The 13836-nt window shown below is 47.3% G+C and overlaps 1 protein-coding gene across 1 annotated transcript; it reads right to left on the reverse strand.

Moving 5' to 3' along the window:
- Nucleotides 1–1922: 1922 nt before the first annotated feature.
- Ccl25 (C-C motif chemokine ligand 25) lies at nt 1923–9241 on the reverse strand. Its single transcript, XM_013353699.2, has 5 exons — nt 9169–9241; nt 5398–5515; nt 5193–5305; nt 3086–3182; nt 1923–2023 (listed from the first exon to the last, which is right to left on the reverse strand). The coding sequence occupies exons 1-5, from the start codon at nt 9239–9241 to the stop codon at nt 1990–1992; spliced, it is 435 nt and encodes a 144-aa protein (XP_013209153.2). The 3' UTR covers nt 1923–1989.
- Nucleotides 9242–13836: the final 4595 nt, after the last annotated feature.

The following is a 13836-nucleotide window of genomic DNA, read 5'->3' on the forward strand; positions in this document are numbered from 1 at the left end:
CCCCCCCCCCAAAAAAAAAAAACCTGTATGGTTAAAGAAGAGCTTGAACTCCTGATCCTCCTCCCTCCCTCTGTGCTGAATGATGACTGAGAACCTCTACCACACCCAGTTTATGCAGGTATGAGATGAAAACCGAGGCATCATCAATGCTAGACAATAACTACTAAATGAGCCACACCCTGGGCCCCTAGAAGCAACTTTTGTTCTAACAGTTGGTCTTTGACCCCAAATCCTGACACAAAGCTCCAAAGACCTCGGGATTTGCTGCATGGGCTGCATTCCCTGAGTGTGTCGTAGGCTGGTCACAAGGAAAAGTGAGCCATGGATTAGATTTCTGCTCCACACAGGGGAGAAGAGTTGAAAGTACAGTTAATAATCAATCATGCTGTGTGGAAACACGCCCATAGAAATATCAAGCTGGGAGGTTCAAAGGGTTTCTAGATTGACAAATACATCAGTGTGCCAGGAAAGTGGTGCATCCCTGCTGTGTGACACTTTTCCTGGGGAGACCTGAAAAAGCATCTACTCACTCCAGATAGAGGACTGCTATGGAAAAAAGTAGCAATGCCCCAAAGTCCATCTTAACAAACCAATAGGTTTACTGGGCTTCCTTACAGCAGCAGAGTGAGGGCTTATGATGTGGGATGTCCTTCTGTAAATGTGTGGCTTTTATTGATTGATGAATAAAGCTGTTTGAGACAATAGCTTAGCAGAGTAAAGCCAGGTAGAAAATCTGAACAGAGATATATAGAGAGAGTAGGCAGAGTTAAGGGGATGCCATGTAGTCATGGAAGGAGAAAGATGCCAGAACATTACCGGTAAGCCACAGCCTTGTGGCAATACATAGATTAGTAGAAATGGGTTAATTTAAGATGTAAGAGCTAGCTAGGAATATGCCTGAGCCATTAGCCAAACAGTGTTGTAATTAATATAGTTTCTGTGTGATTATAGGGGTCTTGGTGGCTAGAAAATGAAAGTCCAATCTTCTCTTACACGGTTACTTACAGTAGCAATAGTGAGGGCTTACTTACAGGACCATGAGTGGGGGCTTACTTTCAGGAGCATGAGTGGGGGCTTACTTTCAGGAGCATGAGTGGGGGCTTACTTACAGGAGCATGAGTGGGGACTTACAGGATCATGAGTGGGGGCTTACTTACAGCAGCATGAGTGGGGGCTTATAGCAGCATGAGTGGGGGCTTACTTTCAGGAGCATGAGTGGGGGCTTACTTACAGGATCATGAGTGGGGGCTTACTTACAGCAGCATGAGGAGGAGCTTACTTACAGGAGCATGAGTGGGGACTTACAGGAGCATGAGTGGGGGCTTACTTACAGGAGCATTAGTGGGGGCTTACTTACAGAAGCATGAGTGGGGACTTACAGGATCATGAGTGGGGGCTTACTTACATAAGCATGAGTGGGAGCTTAATTTCTGGAACTCACTGAGATCTGCCTTCCTCTGCCTCCCAAGTGTTGGAATTAAAGGCATTTGCCATCACCACCCGGCTCAAGTAATTAGTTTTTAATGGCCTTTACATTTTTTACTTTTAATTCTTTGACCATTTCACAAATGTAGGCATTTTGACCATTGTCACACACATCCTCCTCTAGTGCCCTCGGTCCTTTTGAATGCCTTCTTCCTAGCAAGTCCTGCCCTGCTTTTGTCCCTCTTTTCCTTTGTGTGTGACTCACTGCATTTGATTAGGGTTGCTTGTATGAGCATGGGTGGGGGATTGTACACTGGACTATGGCAACACTTCTGTGAAAAAAGACACCCTTCCCCCAGCAATAATCAACAGCCAATAGCTCCTCGGCATGGGGTAGGGCTCCAGAAATCCCTCTCTCATCCATGCTGAAACATTGCTGAATCTAGTCAAGTACAGGTAACTGTAGCTCCTGTGAGTTGATGAATTCAGTGGTCATGTCATGCCCTGAAGACAGCACTTCAGGGGACTCCTTCCATTCTCCAGACGGTGCTCACTCTGAGTAACTTAATGGGTGATCTTTCTGGTCATCCTCACCACCCTGTAAAATAGACAGTATTAGTATTGTCCCCCTTCTACAGATGGAAAAACTGAGTGAGACTCTGAGAGTTTGAGTTTTCAATGGCTCAGTCTTACATGGCTGTGTCCTTAACCTGTGGTACCAGATATGGTCTGCACAGAAACAGTCAGAACTGCACTGAACTAAATTACAGGACACAGGTATCTTCTTGATTCATGAGAAACATCTTCTTTCAGATCTGGCATCAGATGTGTTAAATTGAAGCCTAATGAGATTGTTCAGCAAGCAGAGTTGCTTGCCATGAAACCAGATGGCCAGAGGCTGATCTCTGAGACCCATGTGGTAGGAAGAGAGAAGCAACTCCCAACAGTTGTTTCTAGCCTCCGCTGGCTCACAGTGGTATATCACTCATACGCACACACCCAAGCGTGCACGTGTGCATAGGCACACATACAATGTGCATGTGTGTGTGTGTGTCACATTGAAGCCAAGCATGGTAGCAAATGCCTATAACTCTAGGTATTTGAAAGGTTAAGGTAGAAGGAGCTAAAGATTCAGCCTAAGCTACAAAGTAAATTCAAGGTTAAGATGGGCAACTTAATAAAACCTTGTCTCAAAATGCAAATTATAAGCCGGGCGGTGGTGGCGCACGCCTTTAATCCCAGCACTTGGGAGGCAGAGGCAGGCGGATCTCTGTGAGTTCGAGACCAGCCTGGTCTACAAGAGCTAGTTCCAGGACAGGCTCCAAAACCACAGAGAAACCCTGTCTCGAAAAACCAAAAAAAAAAAAAAAAATGCAAATTATAAAAAGGCTGGGGGAAGCACATACTAGCCTAGTATGGGAAGCAAATGTGAACGCTGTGAGAAGGCACTTTCTGTTTTGCCTATGGTTGAGCAGCTCTTGGCCCACCTCCCTGGTATTTCATGTTAACATTTATTTGTGCCCCCTAAACCATGCTAAAGACATGAACCTAGGATGTCAGGGTGTGACCACACAACCTACAGCTGACTCCATGCCTCTGGGAGTAGAACCCATCAGCAAAGTGATGGATGGAGGAAGGTGGCATGACCAAGAGTCCTTACCTAGGCCGGCCTAGGGTGCCATTCCTCCTGCTGGTAATTCTGAGGTTCCCTAACTTGGACTTTGCATGATTTGACTTCTTTCTTTCAGTATGAGAACCTGCTGGAAAATTGAGAAAGAAACAGGTAAGTGTTCCAACAGGGGCTGTAGAGATGGCTCTGAGATTAAGAGAACTTGCTGCTCTTACAGAGGACTGGGGTTGAATTCTTAGCACCTACATGATGGCTCACAACCATCTATAACTGCAGTTCCAGGAGATCTGATACTTTTTTCTTTCCTTCCCAGGCACCACGCCCACTTTTGAGCACATACATAAAATCAAACATTCATACACAAAATTAAAACCAATTCATTTTATTTTATTTATTTATTTTGGTTTTCCCAAGACAGGGTTCCTCAGTGTACATCTGGCTGTCCCAGAACTTGCTCTGTAGACTAGGTTGGCCTCGAACTCACAGAGATCCACCTTTCTCTGCCTCCTGAGTGCTGAGATTAAAGGTGTGCACCCTGCTTGAATTAAGCCAATCTTTAAATGACAAACACTTTGTTTTTTTCTCATTTATGGTTCCTACATTTTATATAGTCTAATAAAACCATGTCTGTATGAATTAAAGTAGAAATGAAATGAAACTCTTCAGGGAAATGGAGAAAGTGGGAGAAGAAGATGTTAGAAAAAGGTGGACAAATTTCCAGTCAGGGATGGCGCACACCTTTAATCCCAGAACTGGGGAGACAGAGGCAGGTGGATCTCTGTGAGTTTGGGGCCAGCCTGGACTACAGAGTGATTTCCAGGACAGACAGAGCAGCTTTCTTGTCTCAGAAGTTAAAGGAAAAAAAAAAGGTAGTACAGAGGAGTGGGGAGATGGGGGTGGGTGTTCAATACACAATATATTTATTTTTCCCCATTTTTATCTATTTATGGTATATGTAGGGTAAAAGGACCAAGGAAAGAAATCTTGACCCTGACTTGACCGCCCATCACCAGCCTGAGACAAAAATATCCCACCAATCCCAATATCAGACCACGAAATTCCTACCAATCCCAGGCCACCCTGGAAAGCCCTCCCCACCCCACCCCCGCCCAAGAAACCATGTATAACCCTGTCTCCTGCCAAGTTTCCTGCTGCTTCTTGCACAAACAGAGGCAGCCACCCTCCTTCCTGTCCTTTTCCAAATAGATCTTTTGTGTGGCATTTGTTGAGTGGTACAACTTTGTGGTATTTCTTGGCTCCCAACTGCCAGGATACCTTTCCCTTCTGAGCTGTAACACTTTACAGTGTGCACGTATGTGAGCATGCATGTTTTCCTCACATGTGTGGGTGCGCATGCACATGTGTGCCTGTGCATGTGGAGGCTCTCAGTTGTCAGGAATTATGACCTTAATTCATCGAGGCAGGGTCTTAATCAAACCCAGAGCTGCCAGCTTGCTAGCTGGGTCCCATTTCTCCATGCTACGAGGCTGGAATTATGGGAAGACCACCACACCCACCCAACATTGGATTCCCAGGGATCCAAACTCCAGCCCTCACACTTGCATGATTAGCAGGTGACCTAACTCCCCAGCCCCTGAAAATAAACTTAATTTACTAATTAAAACAAGGATGTACTGGAGAGACAGCTTAGTTGGTTAAAGTGCTTGTCATATAAGCCTGAGGACCTGCATTTTATTCAGTTCAGTAAGAGGCTCTTTCTCAAGGCAGTAAAGGCAGAAGAGCAATAGAAGGTTTGACCACCACATGCATAATGACGTACTCATGCATGCGCGTACACACACACACACACACACACACACACACACACACACACATTGAAAATAAAATGGAACCATGGAACCGTTAGAAATATTTCTTAGTGGTAGCACACTTGTGTAGCATATTCAAGGGCCTGGATTCAGTGCACAGCACTGAAAGGGAAAAAACGTGGAGCGCTCTTGAGGAAGGACCCGTGAGGTTGCTGCTGCACAGGAGCTGGGTGTTGACGCAACTGATTAGCTATTCGCTCCATCTCTGACTCACTAGCAACTGACTCTCTTTGAAGAGAGTCAGCTAGCAGCATGTTAGCATGCTGAGCTCTTTTCCTTCCTGAGTTGTTGGCTGGGGTCTTACCTACCTGGGGTGCACTTCTTGGGACTGCCAACTGGCTTGTTCCTAGGCAACAAGATCCTCTTCACATCCTTATCCTCCGGGTTCGCACACACGGGGCCTTTCTGGCGGAAGTAGAATCTACAGAGGGTCGAAAGGTGGGTACCAGGTCAGGGCATGAGGATCTAAGGTAGGCATCACTCTCACCCAGCAACACCAAAGGTCCTGCTCACATCACAGCTGGAAGATTGCAGCTCCCACTCACTTCCTGCTTGCGATAACACTTAGCATGCTTGAGAATACTCCATTTGAGATTGGACTGGTAACCCAGGCAGCAGTCTTCAAAGGCACCTACAGAGGCAATTGAGATGGCTCAGTGGGTAAAAACGCTTGCTACCTTAAATTCAATCCCTAGAACCTAGATAGGAGAGAATCACAAATTATCCTCTGACCTTCACAAACATGTAGCTGTGTGTGTGTGTGTGTGTGTGTGTGTGTGTGTGTGTGTGTACGTGCGTGTCTGTGGCTGACTGGGTTATAGGCCCTAAGTAAGAACCCAATACTATTATGCTAATAAATAGACACAGTAATAAACTGTCCCCTACATTCCTATCCATATAAGTTATACCCTCATCAGTAAAGCTTCTTTTTGTAGTAGATGGCAGTTATCCAGAAGACCCACAACCGATCGACATCCAGGGTAAGAGACTGTGGAATTCCCCACTACAAACAAGACATCTGTATCATACTCCCTCCCCCACAAGATTCAGAGATTATCTCAGAAGAGGGGCGCAGAAGAATTGTAAGACTCAGAGCAAGGGGGCGTCTTCACGGAAAAAAAAATGTTTTCTGGGCATGATGATGATGCACATGTCAGTCATAGGAGCTGTGATGAGCGCACAGACCCACACAAGATCAAGACAGATGGAATCTCAGCATGGGTGGCTGGGGAGCTCAATTCTGACCCCCATCTGAGGAGCTATTGGAAACTGATGGTTGCTAGGAAAGACTTGGTTTTCTTCGGAATCGTGGTCCCTCAAAGACTACCGCTGTTCTGATAGACGGTCCTTCAGCCATATACACACAGGCAGCATTAAATGGACTCAGTGGATTTAAAAACAGAGAACATGAAGTTGGGTGGGGATAGGGGTGATAAGGGAAGAGAGGGAATAAGGGATAGATTTGATCAAAACATATTTGCATTGTTTGAAATTCTCAAACAATAAACAAAACAAATCACAAAAAGGTACCTGCAACTAGATGACCCAGCCACATCTGTGATTCCAGGAGCACATCAGTGTCAGGGACAACCAAAGATGTGAGTGTGCGTGTGTGTGTGCGTGCACACACACACGCACACACACACCACCTTCTAGAGACAGAGGTCAACAGGCTGCCTGGGAAATAAGGAAGCTTTCTTATCTCAGCTCTTGATAGAAGAATGTGTCCAGGATTGTAGGGTGCAGACAGGCAAAGAAAAAGCCCAAGGTCCTTTCTGTTTCTGCTCCGAGGTAGACAACAAGTGCACACTTGGGGGGCACTAGCCCAGCCCTTCTTTCCTAAAAATGGTTAACCGGACATCAAGACTCATGCACATGTGTAGGCCCTGCCTTCCAGAGGCTCGTGTAGAGGATCATGAATTTGAACCCAGTCTGAGCTACATGAGACCCTGTCTCAAAGCACCTAGATTGTGACCAGGACTGTAGCTCTATTGGTAAAGTATTTGCCTAGCTCGTATGAGACCCTGGATTGGATCCCCAAGACTACATAAACCAGGTGTGGTAGTGCATGCTGGGAATCCTAGCTCCTGGGAAACAGAGGCAGACAGATCAGAATTTCAAAGTATTCTTCAGGTAGATAGCAAGTTGGAGAGTAGCTTGAGATATGTGAGACCCTATCTTAATTCTAAAAATTAAAAAATTAGCTGGACATGGTGGCACATGCCTTTAATCCGAGAACTCAGGAGGAAGAGGCAGGAGGATTTCTTTTTTTTATATTTATTTATTAAAGATTTCCATCTCTTCCCTGCCACCCCCCATTTCCCTCCCCCTCCCCCAATAAAGTCCCCCTCCCTCCTTAGGCAGGAGGATTTCTAAGAGTCTAAGGACAGCATGGTCTACACAGTGTGTTCCTGGACAGCAAGGTATACATAGTGAGTCTAAACAATGAAACTCACACACACACACACACACACACACACACACACACACACACACACACACAAAGATATCCGATCCAGAGAGGCAAAGGTACTTGCCACCAAGCCTAATAACCTGAGTTTGACCTAAGGATCCACATAGTGAGGGAAAGAACCAGCTCCTGCAAGTTGTCCTGTTTTCTCCACACAGGCACTGTCACACGCAGGCCCATACAAATGCACATAAAGTAAATAAATACATACAATACATACACGTGTATAACTAGTATAAATAGACAGACAGACAGGTTACTCCACTTTCCTGGATATCTCAGCTATGGGCTGGCCTCTGCCACATGGAACCAGCCTAAATTCCTTTTCCTTTCTCCACTGATCTTAGTAAAGGCTAAACTGATCTGGCTGATCTTTGTTGGTCTCCCGGCTGGACTAACGAAAACTTAAAAGAATTCCCCTAGGAACCAAATATCCAGACAGCACAGATGTAAATTGGACCTAGTGTCTCAGGGGCGTTTCAACCCGGCAGGGGAGGCAGAGAAGTTTTCCACACAAAAAGAGTATGTGCGTGAGCTGGGAGGGGTGCCCAGCAGAAAGAGAGGATTCTAGAAAGTTCTGGGGCCGGGCAGTGGGGGCGCACGCCTTTAATCCCAGCACTCGGGAGGCAGAGGCAGGCGGATCTCTGTGAGTTCGAGACCAGCCTGGTCTACATAGAAAGTTCTGGGAAGGAGAGAAGGAAATGAATAAACAAAAAAAAAAAAGTTGATAAGACGGTGGGTTCCTCAGTCTAGCCAGCCTTCAAGGTTATCTGTGACCTCCATCTACCAAACCTTGACTCCGGGGTCAACTCTGAGTTCAAGCAGAGGCCAGTACAGTGGTTCAGGGAGAGAGCTCATCCTCCTTACCATCCCTTCACTTTCGCTCTTTAGGACAAGGGGCAGTGGTATTAGATAAGAACTGGGGCTCAGGGTTCCTTGGCAAGTGTTTCCCAACACTGGGGGCCACTTTTCTCCCAGGATCAAAGGGCAGAGGTTGGGCCTGGCTCTGATAGCAGTCTCTGGAAAGAAAGCCAAGCCTCTCTCCTGGGCAGAGAGTGAACTCTGGAAGCTTGGAACTATAGGACCTAGTAGAGGAGCAGGCAGAGCAGGAGGTAGGATCCTGGGTCCTCAGCCTGGCCGGCTGTTTTGACACCTGCAGAGACTCAGTGTTTTCTTAGAGGTGAAGCAACCAGTGGGGACGCTCCATGCTGAGAACTGGCCTTGAGCGACTGAATCCTCAAGTCTGTGCTTTCCAGGAGAGTGAGGAAGATGCCAGAAACAGTTCACTGACCCCTGGGCTGAGAATATTTGTCACTGGATCCTTAAATTTTTCATTTCTACTTGGCAGATGAGAAACTGAATCCCACGAAGGACAGCCTTGGGCCCTTAGCTAGACTACACAGGGGAAAAAGGCAGGGAATCCACTTTGGACGAGCTTCAGGGCTCAGAGCTCAAACTCACATCCCTAGTTAGGCAGAGGAAGGACATCAGAACGCATTCTTGGCTATAAGTCCTTTCCCCCAAATGGAAGCAACCCTCTGCCTCCTACAACCCCTAATCCTCTTGAGTCCTGTAAAGGAAGCATTCCAGAGTGGAGGTGAGGGGTCCTGGAACAGGGAGCTGGCACCCTTCATCTCTATGCCTCCACCCAACCCGACAGTGCCAGGAATTCTTGCTTTGCCCAACCTCTCAAGAGCCACTGAAGAAATCAAAGGATACAGAATCAGTGGAGATTTCAACACGTGGGAGGGGGGTTGAGTAAAGAAGCAACATCTGGAAAACTGGAGCAAGGAAAATAAGGCTAAGGGCAGTACCTTGGGCATGGACAACAGGCATCCAGGCCCCAACAAAGCAGGCAAGCAGGCAGGCAAAGAGCCACAGTTTCATGGTGCAAACTAGATCTCTTCTCCAGGTGCCGGAAGGTTGAGTGGAGCCACCTATGGAAGTGGAAGGGAAAGATAAGGACACCAGTGTTTCAAGCCAGCCCCTGGAACTCTCTGAAAGAGAGGTGGGTGACAAAGGACGTGCTCTAGTCAGAGGAGGACTCACCAGTGCCGGTGTGATCCGGAGAGCTTGCGCCTGCTTCTAGGGTGTTCTGCCCGTGTGGAATCAATGGACTGGCTTCATCCTTTATAGTTAGAGCCCCACCCTGCATGACCTGCCCCCTCGCTTCTCTCCCTCCCTCCCGCCCTCCTGCTGCTCCTCCCCCTCCCCACCTGTTCTGTGAGACTTCTGTTGGGCTTCTATTTCCCACAGATAGACCAAGCCCTAATTTGCATCTGTCCCTCTGGGTTACCTGTTTCATGAACCTTGAGGTTGCCTCCACTTTATCCAGGCCTCTCAACCAGCATCTCCTCCCACTACCTTATTATATGGGGTCCAACATATCCCCAGTCCTCTCCCTTAACAGCTTTTTATCACCATCCTCATAGATACCTTCCTTTATAATTAACTGGCTTTTAAATTGCTTTATTACTTCTAGCTTTTTTACTATTTTGTACATGGGCGGAGGCACACACATTCACCATGGCATACCTGTGGGGTCAGAGGACAATGATCTGTTATTTCCTTTCATCATGTGGGTTCTAGGGATGGAACTCGGGTCGTCAGGCCTGGTGGCAGGTGCCTTTCCCCACTGAACCGAGGAGCTGAAATGCTTTTTTCTTGCTCTGTTTTAGCCTTAAATATACTCGCTCCTACATAAATATATATGTGTGTGTGTGTGTGTGTGTGTGTGTGTATACATACATACATACATGTGTGTGTGCATGCATACAGAAAAGCCAAGCTAAGAGGCCTGTGGAAGAGAGACCTGCAGTGTTAGTCCCTCTAAGCCTGGCCGCCTGAAGATATATTTTTCATTTTGTTCATTTTCCTGAAATTTCATAATTTCACTTAATGGTTGAATAAAGTTACAGTTGATGGTGCACTTTTAAAATTTTTATTTATTTGGGAGTTGGGGGTGTGAGAACCACATGGAGACCTGGGGACAACTCTGGAGAGTCAGTGGGACCCAGGAAAGATATTAAGGCCATCAGCCTTAGTGGCAGGCACCTTCAGCCATCTTATCCGATGGGGCAGTGACAGGTGAATTTCCCCCAGTATTGCACGGGGAATCATCTCAACAAAACAGTTTGGATGCTCAACTTACTAAACCTGGATGGAGGTGGGCGGTCCTTGGACTTCCCACAGGTCAGGGAACCCTGATGGCTCTTCAAGCTGATGAGGGAGAGGGACTTGATGGGGGGAGGGGGAGGGAAATGGGAGGCGATGGCGGGGAGGAGGCAGAAATCCTCAATAAATAAATAAATTTTAAAAAAAAAAGAAAAAAGAAAGAAAAAAAAAACCGAAAAGAAATGCTCTCGTTTGGAGTGTGAAGCCAGGATCCAGGTAACGGCGTGTCTTCTGTCTGCTGCAGCAAGCGAAACAAGCTTCATTCTTTTTTCCTTTGGTTAACTTGACTCACTGGAGGATAAAGAAGTGTTTCAGAAGATCAGGCAGGGTGGGGGGAGGCGGCGGGAGGCCTGCCACAAGACCTCATAGTTGATTGGTTTTTCCTTTTTTATCTCCCTCCTCGGAGGCTGGCTACCCAACCCTCTCTCCCTGGCTATTTCTCACACTCTGAATCTCCTTTCTCCGGCCCGATTTAGTCCTACTCAGTCGGGGCCTCTTGCCTGGGTGGGGGTGGGGGTGGTGCTAGCGAACTGCAGGTGAATGAGGCTTAAGGCCTGGCGGGATGAATGGAGCTCAGAGCCACAGGCACCCAGGGGAAGGTGGAAAGTTGCGGTCTATGTTTGGAGAACAGCACCAGGGTGTACTGCCCGCGGGCAGTTTGAGGAATGGCACTAGAGGGTGGGACTTGATGGTGATTTGAATGGGGTTAGTGGATAGAATTTAAAGCCAGCGTATAACAGAGCAAGAACTGAATAGAAGAGTTTGCGGCGTAAGTAAGGTAGGGCTTGCTGGGTGAGGTTTACGTGGGGTTGAGGCGTGCAAATTCAGCTACAGCACCAGCTGGGGAGGAACGCAGCAGTCTTTTTGTAGAGGGGCTGCAAGTCCCACCCTTATCCCCCAGACCAGTGAACTTCTCAGGTCCCTCAGCCTGTGGATCCGGGTGGGGGAGGCTGGATTGGGACGCCGCAGCTCCGCGTGGCTGCAGGCTTGGAGACGCAGCGTGGCTAGCTGCAGCGTGGCAAACTAGCCGGCTGGCTATGGCCCATTGCTTCCCAATACCTGCTGAGACCAAGTTTCAGGGGGAGTTCCTTGGAATGTGTACCCACTTTCCCAACATGAGGATCAGGGCTTGTCCCGCCGGCTGCCTTCATGGGGAAAAGGAGAGTGAATCTAAGAGAGTAACTTGATACAGGTTCATATGCCTGCAGGTGCAGGCGTGTGGGCAGGAGACAGACGGTCAACGGTCACAAGGCCATGAATTAAAGACAAAGTTCTAGACTGGGGGCGTAGAGTTAATAGAGTGCTGGCCTAGGATGCATGAAAACTGAGGTTCTAGTGTTACCACCACATAAAACTGGAGGCGCACATCTCTAATCCCAGCATTTGGAAAGACAGGTGCAGAAAATCAGAAGTTCAGGGCCAGCCTGGGATTTATGAGTCTCTCCCCACCACACACACGCACTGCATGAGACATCCAAATTCAAGGTCTGCCTGGACTGCGGAGTTCAGAGAGTTTAGGAGCAACTCAGTAAGGCTCTGCCTTAGTAAAAAGAGGACTGTGGTAGAGTGTTTACCTAATATATAACCCTGTACCAATCAGGGAAGAGTCAGAAATGCTACAAATCCCAGTACTAGCGAATCCAAGGGAGAAAGATGATAAGTTTGAGACCAACCTTAGCTGCATAGTGAGATTTCCCCTCTCAACAGCAAGAACAACAAACATTGTTCTTGAAATGTGTAGTCCTCCCATGGTGGAGGGCTGCAAAGCAGAGACCTGAAGGTCATCAGCAATGGTGCAGGTATGGGTACTATTTGAGCATCCCAGGCTGAAGTGAGGGTTCTCCTGAAGTCATTTTTGCACTTCAGACCCACAGCTCTCCTGAAGCTCTAGTAACAAGAGGCTGGCAAGCCTGACTGTCTGAGAGAAGCAGCTGGGTACCCTCCTTCACACCACACCCGTTCATCTCACGGGGATACTCGGTACTCCAGGTAGCTGTCAGCCAGTCCTGACTCACCTTGTGCCCAGTGAACCCTTTCGGTTTATTTTCTTTTCCATTTTTCATGTGAGTGTGTGTGTGTGCAAGTTTTTGCCTGTGTGTAGGTGTGAACGCGCCTGTGTGTGTGTGCATGTGGAAGTCTGAGGTTGCTATCAGGAAACATCTTCCACCGTTCTGTTCATTGAGGCAGGACGGGCCATCAAGTCCACAGCACGCTGAAAGGACCTGCTCTCCCTAGAAGTCGCTCCCTAGCCATTCCATTTTACTTTTTGAGACGGAGTCTCTTCAGTCCAGGATGGCCTTGAAGACCTGATCCTTCCGCCTCTGCATGCAAAGTGCTGGGGTTTCAGGCACACGCCACCATGCTCAGTTTATAAGGTGCTGGGGCTAGAACCCAGGATTTTGTGCATAGCAAGCCTCATTTTTTGTATACTTGAGGTTTTTATTTATTTCTAAATTAGCATGCAGAGTATCAGGCATTGTTATGGTGTTTCAAACTTTAGAATATTTTATGACATTATTTTATTGTGTATATGTGTGAGCATATGCAAGACAGAGGACAACCCATGAGAGCTGGTTCTCTCGTACCATCATGTGAGTCTAAAGGATTGAACTCAGGTCGTCATCAGTCTTGGCAGCAAGCATTGTACCCCCTCATCACATCTTTTCGCTTATTTTCACATGCACCCATCATATCTTTACTCTTACTTTATGTGTGAGTGTTTTGTCTGCAAATATCTGTGCACCATGTGTGTGCCTGGTGCCCAAGAAGGCCAGAAGAGGTGTTGAGTCAGCTGGGACAGGAGTTCCAGACCGCATGTGAGAACTGGAAATCGTGTCTAACTTCTCTAAAAGAGCAGTAAGTGCTCTTAAACACCGAGCTGGCCCTCCACCCTCTTGGGGTTTCTTAAACATTACTTTTATTATTTTAAATTATATGGAGGTGTGTGTATCTTTCAAGATAAGTGCACACCAGTGCAGGTACTCACAGAGGCTAGAGGCATCTCATTCCTAGCACTTAGGGAGTAGAAACAGGAGGCTCAGAAATTCAAAATCAGCCTCAACTTGTGTTTAAAGCCAGTCTAGGCTACTTGAGACCCTGTCCTAAGAGGGAAAAAAAAGGACGGGGGCTGGGAGATGGTTCTGTGGATAAAGGAATTAACCAACAAGTCCAACAGCCTGACTTTCATCCCCAGAACCCACACAGCAGAAGGAAGGACTGATTTCCACAGGTGTGTTGTGCATGCATATGTTTCTCTCTCTCTCTCTCTCTCTCTCTCTCTCTCTCTCTCTCTCTCTCTCTCTCACACA

This window comes from Microtus ochrogaster, unplaced genomic scaffold (assembly GCF_000317375.1).
Source record: "Microtus ochrogaster isolate Prairie Vole_2 unplaced genomic scaffold, MicOch1.0 UNK15, whole genome shotgun sequence".
Classification (NCBI taxonomy): domain Eukaryota; kingdom Metazoa; phylum Chordata; class Mammalia; order Rodentia; family Cricetidae; genus Microtus; species Microtus ochrogaster.